Here is a 12278-nt window from a genome sequence, read left to right as displayed (position 1 = left end):
CACCCTCAAGCAATTTGCCTTCAGGTAGATGCTGGTTCTGCTTATTCTTATAATCCAGTGCTCATATCCCCCACCCATTACATGGCAAATGAATGCGGTCACAGCAACGTTAGAGTTTTAGCCCTACAGCACTGGAATGAGTTTGTTTGGCCATAGTAGCTGAACCCTTACGACTGGGATAGAGTTTCTACCAGTGAACATAGTTGAAATACCAAACCCATCCATGAATATTGCTCTTTTTCAAAAGGTCAGTCCTCCACCCCTGCCTCTCTCCAAAAGAGTTTGCATTTTAATGGAACTGAAGAAAGCAGATGTGCAAGGGAACCTAAGAATTACCCAGCACCTCTGTCTGACCTGACAGAATCTGCACACTTGTGGAAAATTCTCTACTGGCTTCTAATAGGAGGGAGGTCTTAAAATGCATAGGCAACATACACATGGCAACAAAAACTTAGATCTTTCCCCAGTGTCCATCCACACACCTTCTATTCCCCATTCCCACTTTGTATTCCAATTATTTTCTGCCATTTCTGGATTGTTTTGGGATTCTGTGCTTCATCCTTTGTCATTCGTTGGTAACTGCTTGAATGCAATGCTAGCATATTCCACATTTTCATCTTTGGGTTTCCTGTGAGCCTGACTTGGTTCAACATTACAGTAGAGAGGATCCTCAGGAATGAGTCGGGATTTAAAGTTCAGGGTAACATATTTTAGGTCTTTGCTGTCATCCTTGGGACTTTCCATTCTTTCAGTGCTGTCAAGCTATGAAAAGAAAGGGAAAACACTGGTTAGCATGATTCAGTGCCAGGCCACAGCTGTTAGCAAAAGAACAAGATTTTCCCAGGAGGAAAGGAGACACATGTAAAAACTTACCTTCGGTCACGACAGAGGTGAAAGAACAGAAAACTCTTTCCTTCATCACCTCTCCTTGATACATGTTACGACCTCAGTGTTTAACCTTGGTTTCTAGTCTTTGAGCCGTTTGTCAGAGATTACTAGAATTTGCTCCACTAGGTTTTTTCCTGCTGGAGTTTCCTTATATTAATGACTCCCCCTCTCTCCAGCTAGGAACATTCCTCTCCCTGGTGACATTAAATACCATTTCCCCTCCTGCTCACAACCAAAAATGAGCAGCAAGGTCCTCATCAGATGGGTCAGCCAGCTCCTCACAGACTGTTGGTACCATACGGGAAATCTGTCGCTTTCCTTACCTGTGCTGTGTCTTCTGGTTTGTCATAGATGTGCTCTGGTTTGTCATAGGTGTCCTCTGCCTGTCTGTTACCTTTGGAATGAGCCAAAATCAGAGGTTTTAGAAGGAGAGAAATCCATGAAATGCCTGGGCATTGCCTATGCTTCAGGAGTTTTGGGGAAGGCTGTGGGATTGCCCAATGACAGAAGCAATGGGTGTGCCAGTGGGACCCAACTACCCTGAATCTGGTGAACACATTGCTCTCACTTTACTTCTCCTCTAACATGTTAGGTGTCCTGTCCAGAATCTGGAGGAACACGGGTTTGACTTATTGTGAGAGGAGATCACAGCAAGGAGCCTGGCTTGAGGCTTCCCAGGCCGCACCTGCCGTATCTTCTCCAGGGCACTGTGAGTTGGGAATAAGCTTGCCTGGAGTGGAATAGTGATGGCCAGAGAAGGCCCTCTTTAGTACAGACTAGAACATGAGGCATCACCAGCCTCCACATACCTTGTCTCTGCAGCTGCTTGCGCCGCCTGATGCCCAGTGTTATCAAGCTGATGAGTGCCAGGATGAACAGGATGCTCAGGACCCCAGAGAGTAGAATGAAGGTGTTTACATTTGAGCTGAAGCCAGGAGAACAAAGGAGTTACCGGTGTTAGATGGTAGCACAGCACGATGCTGGCACAGCCCATTACCAAACAGTGACCAAAAAAGGGGACAGGAATAGCTTTCATGCAGTAGCTTTTATGCACTTGGAAGGAGAGTCTGGTTCTCCTGCAGCAATGCTGTCTTGATTTTCTACCTGGCTGTGCCTTTGAGCTTTTCCTAAACTACTCTTCAGGCTTTAAAAACAAGCCACTGTTCAACGTTCAGAGCACAATTCCAGGCTCTCTGGAGGAGGTACTGCCTTTTCCTCCTGTGTTTTGCTGCACCTGGTGCACTGGAGCTGATGTATGATTGTACTCTTAGGTGCTGCTGCAGTGTTGATGACAGCAGATGTCCAAAGGGGAAGAAAATCCTTTACATTTAACTGGTAAATAGAAGGATAAAATAGCAGCCAAGGACTATTTCATTTTTAAATGTTCATGGACAGGAGTGAGCAAAGTCGAGACAGAAAGGCTTAGGGGCATAATCTGGGGGTTTCTGTTGCTGCAAAGAGCACAGCCCAAAGAGATAAAGATAAAAAAGCAGATACGCATCTACATTCCAGAAAGCCATGACTTGATTTTACCAATCTGCTCCTTCCTTTGTAATTACACTCTGGGCAGGAGCTGGGAGAGGAGAGGCCATCTTTGTATGGATGCCTGTCATATCTAATTCCTCTGTAAGCAGGAGTCTTCAGAATGCCCAGAGACTGCCTACCCCATGAAGACAGGCGTATTGTGGACGAGACATCAATAACTCTTGTCTGTATTCAAGCTTAGAGACTTTCTTTAGGCCTTACCTCGGTGCTGGGGTTTTGCCAGGAGTTGCCTGATTTGTGCCTGCAGTACCTGACAAAGTTGTTCTAGCCAATGCTGCAATCACAAACAAGAAGAGAAGAATAATCAGTCCTGGGCGGCTTTGCATTTACCTGCTAAACTTCCCTCCCATTGCTCCCATGGATATAAATCCACTCCTGCTGTGACACCCAGCACAGACAAGTTGCCCAGGCTCTAACCTGTACCATCAAGACTTGCTGGCAGCAGGCAAAGCAACGTAAGGATCAGAACGTGGGAGAGAGGGGCAAGTGTTTCAGCAGTAGCCCCGCTCTGTGTGTACCCACCCCGATGCCTGGCAGAAGGAAGTGCTTTAAGTGCAAGCAGATATGCTTTATGCAAAGATCTTCAGGTAGCAATGAAGTACTTAGCGACTCTGTGCTTAAGAACACAGAGGCTTGCAAGAGCTAAGCAAAGAGCATTGTCTGTGAAAGACTCGGCTGTAAGAATTTCTTCCAGGGCTGTTTCTGTGCCCAGGGGAGACTGTGCGTGCAGGAGCCTGCTCGCTTAGAGACTGCATTCAGTCCCATGTCTTAGGAGCTTCTCCTAGAGAATTATGCCCTCCCCTCTCATCTTCTGGATTGCCATATCCCTTCAGTGCTGCTCTGCCACATTCCTGAAAGACAGGCTGCAGCATGGTGCTGGTGTGCCACAATCAGGTGCTTAAATGTTATCACATATTGTTAAAACATGATGCTGAAACAAAACCTAGAAGTCACAAATCTTTAAAATATAGGTCTAAAGGTTGTCCCCTTGGCAACCAAATGTGAAGGTCTTAATAGTGTTTGAAAGCCAAGGGATGAGTTGCTATAAAGGGGCAGAATTGGTATGAGGATGAGTGACAGAAACACCTCTGTGAAGATGACTGAAGCTGCTCTCAGGTAAAAGAGAAGCAACACAGCACACGCATGTGGTTCAGTTCTGATCCCTGCTGCTATTCTGTAGCATGGTTAGTGTGGAAAGGTACAATGATGTAGGGTTTGGGCAGGCAAACATATGCAGCTGTAACGTGGGAGGTGGTGTAAGCTGGGCAGTGCAGAGACTAGAGGGAGAGAGCAGGTAAATGAATCTGGAATCTACAGACAACCACGTTTCCATACAGGTCAGTACTAACCATCAGAAATATTGAGCGTAACCTCCTCCATTCGGAAAAGTCGACTCTGTTCATGAAGCGCACACCAGTACACGCCGGAGTCCTGTGCCTCCAGCTTCTCCATGGTGATGGTGACAATTCCCTGCTGGCTGTCATCCTGGATCGTGACTCTGCCTTGCTGAGGTGTCCTGCGGTACCCTGAGGGCTTCGTGTTTGTGGTGACCAGTATGGTACATGGTTTCCTAGCTCCCTCTTTGCACCAGGCTTTGCTCACAGCCCCATAGTCTGGGGCACTGTACGAACACTGGACAGAGACATTACCTGACTCCTTGGCTGTGTATTGTTGGGTCTCTGGAAAACATCCAGCATGTTTGGTGAAATCTCAAAGCAGGCACAATTGCACCCCTTCCCCAATACTGGAATATCTGCTGTGGGCTGAACGGTCCCTGGATGTCTTTCTACTTCCAGATATGAGGAGCAGAAGGGGACTAGACCCAGATTACTCGTGCAGAGGTGAGTAACAGATTGGGTGGGTTCCTGTCCCCTTCCTTTGCTTCCCACAGGGACCGCATGCTCACAGGCACTCAGCCTGTAGGTTCTGGGAGGCAAGGACCAGGGAGGGCTGACAGTTGTGGGGCCAGGGCAAGAGCAATGCCTGGCAGTGGGGGGAGGTCTCCAGCAGCACCCAGCCGGGGTGGGCCGAGTGCTGAGCTGGGGAAGTTGCTCCTGGAGCCCCTGGATTGGCTCTGTGGGAACCAGTTGTGAAGAGTGGCCCCATTTGTGGGAACTCATGGGAACCTCCCCTGAGTCTCTGCTGCAGGCAGACAGAGCATGAAGGGCCAGGCCTGAGCTTTGGCTCCACAGACAGGGAGAGATGGGTGTCAGCTCTGCAGTGGCAGCACCAGGCATCTCCGTGGTGTGGCCCAGGATGGGAAGGAGAACAAGCAGGGGAGGTGAGGCTCAAATATGCTGACAGCCACACTTGGCTGCCAGTAGGTACTCACTCTTGGACACAGAGAGCCTGACCTCCATTTTCCAGGTGGGATGAGAGCCTCTGTAGATCACACACAAGTACGTGCCGGTGTCCTGGGCCTGCAGCTTCTCCATGGTGATGGTGACGGTCCTTTTCTGGGTGTCATCCTGGATTGATGTTCTATCTACCAGAGCTTTGCTGTTACGTTGTGTTGAAGGATAATCTGTTCTCACCACGTTTTTACATGCAGTCTGACCTTCTGTTCGACACCAGGCTTTTGTCCCTGTGCTGTACCTGAGGCTGCTGTATGGGCACTGCACAGAGAGACTGTCCAACTCCCACTTATGCAACTCTGGAAAACAGCAAATGTGCTCACTGACCCACGAGCGGTGGGCACATGGGTATCTGCCTCCCAGCCTGAGCTGGGCACGTGGGCCAAAATACGCCCTGGGGCAACTCCCTCATGGACAGCCCGTCAGTCAGGGCAGGACAAGAGAGAGCCGAGAGCTTGCAGGACCAGCTGGGTCTGCAGGGCTCCTTCTCACCATGTCTGTGTGAGCAGGAAGGTAGCGAGTGAGGCTGGGGAGGGTTGGGGCTCTGGGTGTTGGGGAAGCCACTGAGCTGTGTGGGAGAGGGGGGCCAGAGCGGGGGAAGGAATGATGTTGCTTTCTGACAAACTTGGGTTTGTGTGGGGAGAAACATACTCACCCTTGAAAATACTCAGTGAGATCGTCTTTAGTGGAAGATAGTTGTAGTGATAAGCACATGAGTATGTGCCTGAGTCCTCTGCCTGGAGGTTAGTCATGGTGATGGACACGGTCCTATTCACGGGGTAATCCTCTATGGTAACTTTCTCCTTTGTGACCTGCTTTGAGTATGGGTGTTGTGTTGAAGAGATCTCCACTAAGGGCTCACAGCTGTAATCTCTCACACGGCACCAGGCTTTCAGATGCCAGTACTGAGTCTCTCCATTGTAAGGACACTGGATATATAGAGTGCTTCCTTCCAATCGCCTCTCCTCAGCATCAAGTGTTTGAACTCGGAGACCTGTAAATATCAGATGTGGTGAGGGAGAGGGGAGGTGATGCAGGGCTGCCCACAGCCTCCCGACAGACATGAGCAAAGTCTGCCTCTCACCTTCCCCCGTGGGCATTGTGGCTGGAGAAACTCTGAAAACTGAGATCCGTTCCCCCTGCTAAATTCACTTGCTTGGAAACAGGAAGGTTCATTTCTGGTGGGCAGTGTTGAGATTTAAGCTGGGACTGCAACTGTGATTTAAAACCTAGTATCTTTGATTTAAAACCCACACACATGCAGGCACTAGACGCGTTGGACCTTCAAGCCTAAATGGAGCGATGGTGGGAACTGGGGCTGCCCCTTCCCTCCCCATCCCTGCCATGAGTTCCTCAGCTCAGAGTCCAGCTGGTGTTGGATTCCCCCCCCACTGTGGAACTCCATGGGCAGCGGGAGGTGGGGAAGGGTGTCCCACTCCCCCTGGGTGTGTGGGAAGCCTGAGGCATGCCCAGCCCTTCTCTTACCTGGGAAGAAGAGCGGCAGCAGGAGGAGGGCTCTCAGCTCCATGGCCATCCTCAAGCCCAGGGAAGGGGCATTGCTGGGGGCTGCCCAACGTGTCCTGTTCAAAAGTGTCTGCCTTGTGAGCCCTGCCGCATCACAGTGACGCTGCTGGAGGAAGTGTCTGAGGTCTTGCTTTCCCACGGAAATCCTTCACCATGTTTTGCAACAAAACTGATATTAAGATAATTTCTGAGTGCATTTGGGGAAGTGGCTGAGAGCAAAGCTCAGCCCGTCCTCATGGCAAAGGCCCTTTGCTGCTCTCGCCTGGCCATTGTCATGCTCTGCCCTCATGCCAGTGGCAGTGGGGCACTCCTTTGGCTGTCCTGAGGTGTGGAGATGGAGCAGGTCCTTTGCCCTGGCCTAGCCCTTCTCTCTGGGCTCTCAAGATGCCCTCTGCCTTGCTGGAAAGTCTCCTCAAAGCCAGGCTGGCAATGAGTCCAGGGCTGTGTCTGCGTGGACCCTCCCATGGGCCGTGCCCTTTGGGATGCCAGATCTCCATCACCCTAGCCAGTCCCCTTGTTCCCTGTGCACTGCTGTGCACAGACCCCTTGGGGTACCTACCCCCAGAGTGCCCAGCTGGAGAAACCAAACCAGAACCATTTGACTTTTGCATATTACACAGTAATGTCTCCACAGGCATGACTGAAATGATTTTAAACACAGGGGAAACAATGCAAATATTGAAATAATCCATTCAAAGCAGCTCCTGACACAACTGACTCGTGGCTCACTGTGAAAATGGACAGCTAAACACAGCTTCCTGGTTCTGCATGTCCTTTTGGTTCCCTTGTACAATTCAGGAACCGGAGATGATAGGGTGAGGGAACTGGGAGTCAGGAGCAGCCTAGAAGGTAAAATGAACCACAGAGTACAGAGAGCAGAGAATGGGTGGAGCAGGTCAGGCAGCAAGCCTGGGAAGTGAATTCTTCTGCAAGGAAAATCAGGAGGAAGGAGTTTCTCCAATTTTTTAAAAAAGAGAGATACTCACTTATGAAAACTGTCTTAATTTCCTTTATTCGGAAGAGGCAAGAGTCATCATAAAGAGCACACCAGTAGTCCCCAGTGTCTTGTACTGTGAGCTTCTCCATGGTGATGCTGAGAACTCCCACCTGGGTGTCTTCATTTATGGTGTATCTTCCTTTCTGAGTGTTATTCTCATACTGACTGCTCATCTTTTCTGTACTAACCGAGACAGCATGCTCTTTCCTGATTGTCTTTTTGCACCAGGCTTTCCTGAGAGCCTTGTAATCTTACATGTTGTATGGGCACTCAGCAGAGACACTGCATCTCCCTAGCTACCTATCCCTGGGTTTCCGGGAAAGGTCAAACTGCAATTAGAATACACACAATACAGTAATCTAATTCACAGGCATTTTAGCTACAGGAGGGTCGAATGGAACTGGGATGATAAATAAAATAATATCCAAAATATTCTGTCCTTCTGAAGCAAGTTTAGAATAATATAATCATATCCCCAAACAAAGCAAAGCTTGTTGAAACAGAAACATCAGGAGGCTTTGCTCTGAATTCATCAGAGTTGGTCAGAGAAAAACAGCCGAGACAGGGAAAGATCTGAGGCACCTTATGTACAAGAAATTACTAAAACAACGTCTTGCCTGGAAAGGAAATGACAGGGGTGATATCACAAAAGTCTATAAAATCAGGAATAGCAGGGAGAAAGAGAACGGGAACAATAATTCACTGTCTGTTATAAGAAGGAAGTCACTAGTTAGGAAAAAGGGAAATTCTCTACACATGCATCAAGTGTGGAGTTCACTGCCACAGGGTGTTAATATACCAAAAATTTTTATGTGTCAGCAGAATTAGTAGATAAGTTAAAGAGAAAGAAGAATTCAGCCATTGCTATTATAACAAAAATATCCTCTCCAGAAAATCACTGGAGGCTGGGGGAGTATTCAGGAGAGCTGTTTCTATGTGCTTCTGTTTTTATACTCCTTCCTAATTATCTGCTTCAGCCGGTGTTGGAGACCTTTGGTCTGACCTACTATGGCTATTCCTCACTAACCTAGGAGAAGGTAATACACTACACTGAAAAGGTAAGCAGAGGAAGTGAAGCAGAAATCTACAAAATGCCCCACATTTTCCTTAAAAAGAAATACTCACTGTTGGAAACAGATAGCTTAATCTCAATTATTTGGGAAAAATGAGAACATATACAGTGTGCACACCAGTACATTCCTAAGTCTTCAACTTGCAGCTTCTGCATTGTGACAGAGATTGTCCCCTTCTGGGTGTCATCAAGTATAGTGCTTCTGTCAGAACAAACCTTGTTTTGATATGCTGATAGGTGGTAATCAGTGCTGACCAAGATATCGCATTTATCTTTATCTTTCCTTCAGCACCAGGCTTTTCTTGTAGCCTTGTAGTTCTGGACGTTATAGGGACATAAAACAGAGAGACTCTTCAGCCTCATAGCAGGGTGGTATTGGACCACTGCAGAACATAAGAACCACAATGTAAATCCCAGCTAAGAGCCATGATGACACATCTTCCATGAATGACATATCCACTATGGGATAAAGTCTTCACAGGTGAAATCCAGACCCTGGCTTCAGCTGGGACCTCAGTCCTGTGTATCTCACACATTGCCTGTTCTCTCTGCCTCTCCCATAACAACTTATTTTCCCACGGCATCCCAAGTTCTGACAGGAAGAAGCTGCTAGATTTAGGTGAAGTAGCAATTTTAAGATATAAGGGCTCCATCCCTCCTTTCCTGTTACCACCATCACAGCAGAGCTGGGAGAAACTCCTCATCAGTGTTCACAGCTGAGCAGCCTCAGCTCATTATCAAATGAGTTAGTATAAAACCTCTGGTAGAGGAAGTCATTCTCTTCTTCAGACGTTGTGGAAGAATCTAGCAACCTAGGAGTCACTGAGTAAATTCTTAGGTTGCCTTATCTCAGGCTGTGGTTTTGGAAAGAAAAAAACACACTCTTGCAAAAATATTTGACAGAACATAAAATTGAGGTAAGCCTTAAAATAACTTGTCCTTTTTTCACAGAAATGGAGAAAAAGGAGACTAATGTAACAAATTTGAATAGCATTTTGTTTGAATTCTTGGTCTGAGGAGTTTGTGATCTAGCAATAAGGTAACAAAAGGTTAGGGAAAAGGGGAGTCTGGGGAACATTCAAATGTTTCCCTCAGGTTTTGTGGTTATTTGTCATATGCACAGTTTTTATAGCAATTATTTTTGTGCTGTCTGCCTTTTTATCAGTACAAACCTGGCAGTACATAAGACAGAACAAGGGTAGCGAAAAGGGCTGTGAGAGAGCGGGCAGCGGAGCATTTGCAGAAGCCAGTTCTGCAGTGTTTCTCGTGGTGTAGGTCTGTCCATGCCCTATGCAGCGTCACGAGTGGTGCGACAGGATAAAGCGTCAGGCTGGCCGAGGGAATGCTGCTGTTTCAGTGCTGGCTTGCGAACATCTCCCTGTTCAAGAGGCTGTGATGTGCCATATAGGGAGGACAGAGTACTAGCCATATTTTCAAAATTTCCAGTATTTAGCACTCTCTACTGAAAGAGAAGAGAAGGAATGTTGCATCTCAGCATCCCTCTGCATTGCTAATGGGGAAATGGGGTCTTTTTCTTATTCCAAATTAATTTTTTACTGTATTGTAAAGGATAACACAAATTTACTTTAAGTAAAAAATTTGGTCTTTCACAGAAAGTAAATATGGATTTGGGTTAAAAATCACAATTTTGCATTAAAGTGTAGTTCTCCTCAAGCAAATATTGCTGACTGTCTGTGAAGATCTGGTGTAGAAACTGTTCTTTATGTTGTAGTGTTGGGGGATTCCTTGGTTTTAGTCTGTCCTGTGTGAGCATGAGTCGAAATAGTCCCTTAAAACCCAAATTGTGCTGTGTGGCTCGGTGCCAGCTCCACTGTAGTTCTGCACGAGTTCTTGTGGTGGCTGGTGGGTTCAGTGTGTGTATTTGAGAGAAAGGGAGGGATCAGGCAGGAAACTGTGGTCGTCAAAAGATGAGGAGATTCTCCAGCTTTGGTTACAGCTTAGTGCTGTGCTCAGGGACAGATCTTTTCATACCTATTCAAGCTTTGTGTCTAGAGATACAGTGAGCACAAATATATATGGAATTATATTCCCTCTATGGAATAGTTAACAGGCCTCAGCTGGCTCTGCGGAGACTTCAAAAGACTGAGGATATAAAAGGTTTGGTAAGGAAACAGAAGACTATGTCAGTCGTGTGTGATAGTAAATCTCTGCTAGTCATTCATGGGGACAACTGAAATAGTGTTACACTGCTGTCACTTGGATGATCCCTGTTCCAAAATTATTAGCAACTCTTTCATGTACATTTGCTTCCTTGCTACCTCCCAAAGACTCTCTTTTTCCTTGACAGAGGCTTCAGAGGGATCCTTCCCTTCAGAGTTGCTTTTTGTGCTGCATCAAAGGTGCAGTGCTCTCTGCACTTAGTCTGGTGTGCCTCAGTACCTGGGATTCTGCATCTTAATAATCAACTCCTAAGAGGCATTTAACAGCCATGAAACGAATGCTTTAAGGCCTCCCTGTTGTGATTCACACAGATTTAAGCCTGTCCTTAAGTAGCTGTGATTTCTGTTACATATTGCACATGCAGAGGAGGAATCGCTGCAAGGACAGTTGTCCCTTGAGCCAGTGACCACATGGTCCTTTCAGGAAGCAGTGGAGCTGGGCTTGGCGGAGTCCCTTCTGCCTCCCTTTGAAATCCCTGCGCCCTTCTCTGCCCTTCAAGGCAGTGACAGTAGAGAGGTACAACGGCAGTAAATTCCTCTCCTCTGCCTCCCCGCTGCCGGCAGATGTGCTCACGGTGGTCTCCCCTGGGCCAGTACCTACCTGCCTCGCTCCACCAGAGCAGTGTAGAAAGACTGTACTGACACCCTGGCTGCAAATAATTTTCAATTATATGAATAAGCAGCTTATTAACAATACATTCTGGCTAATCATTTTGTGCTAGATATCTTTGCATTGTCTTGTCCCCAAATCCCTCTCTCATCAGGCACTTGATGCTCAGTAACAAGAAAGGGGAATGCACTCATTCTCTTATGAACAAATCCCAAGAGTCTGCAATTAGTTCAGTTTCTGCAACCGGTTGCCTACAAACTGAGCCAAGAGCTCTGCTGCATTGCAATGCCTTGTCCTTTCCCATAGCATCTGCACTTGCCACATCCATTAGAGGCCCTGTCTTTGAGGGGAGAAGCTCTTTGGGGCAGGATGGGTCAGGAAGAGATGTCTGTGCAGGACCCAGCATGTTGGTCACTGAGGGGCAGCAAGGAAGTGATGAAGTTGGTCCTTTTGCTGCATCTCTGACAGAGGATTGATATGGCTTTTAATTATAGTATCACAGAAAATAAGATGAATGTTATCTCAGGAGGTCACTTAATCTAGCCCAGTGACACACAGCAGGACCAGTGCTCTCGATGTAATTTCTAAAGATCTCTGTTTAACTAGTTTAGGCTTCCTGCTGACCTATTCCAGTGCTACATCATCCTTATTTGAAAGCTGCTCCTAACGTCTGACTCTCCCTGCTATTTCAACGCCTCGCTCCCTTTTGTATCCACCGTGAACTTGGAGAACAGATTATTCCCTTTCTCTTGCTTTGTATGCCGTGATGCCTGCCATGCCTCCCCTCAGTCTTTCCACTCCAGACTAACCATCCCCAAGTCTTTTAATTTTCCCTCCTAGGTTGTGTTTCTGACAGCTTGGATCATTCCCCCCCCGCCCACTAAATGCACCTCTTCTCTGCCTACCTACCTGGAGTCCCCAAAGCCCCCTGAAGCCTCCTTTGAGCTTTTCCTCCAATCAAGGATGAAACCATTCGCTTCTCTCTTGCCTTCCGAAGAAATTCTTGCTTCCCGTTGATTTACTCTCCTTGCCGTGAAACCCACAGGCACCTCTTTGGATCAGACACCTCTATAAAATGTCGGTAGCCTTGCAGAGAATGCCCTGCCCC

The 12278-nt window shown here is 47.3% G+C and overlaps 1 protein-coding gene across 1 annotated transcript; it reads right to left on the bottom strand.

The window, feature by feature from the left end:
• Positions 1-555: 555 nt before the first annotated feature.
• On the bottom strand, positions 556-7481 carry LOC104165639. The gene is made up of 8 exons (XM_009705316.1): positions 7298-7481; positions 5443-5781; positions 4766-5086; positions 3783-3959; positions 2635-2707; positions 1698-1813; positions 1212-1282; positions 556-762 (listed from the first exon to the last, which is right to left on the bottom strand). Exons 1-8 carry the CDS (start codon positions 7479-7481, stop codon positions 556-558), a joined length of 1488 nt encoding a protein of 495 aa, XP_009703618.1.
• Between the last annotated feature and the right edge of the window lie 4797 nt (positions 7482-12278).

This window comes from Cariama cristata, unplaced genomic scaffold, assembly GCF_000690535.1.
Source record: "Cariama cristata isolate BGI_N322 unplaced genomic scaffold, ASM69053v1 scaffold22988, whole genome shotgun sequence".
Taxonomy (NCBI): Eukaryota; Metazoa; Chordata; class Aves; order Cariamiformes; family Cariamidae; genus Cariama; species Cariama cristata.
This window is presented reverse-complemented; position numbering and strand designations above follow the sequence as displayed.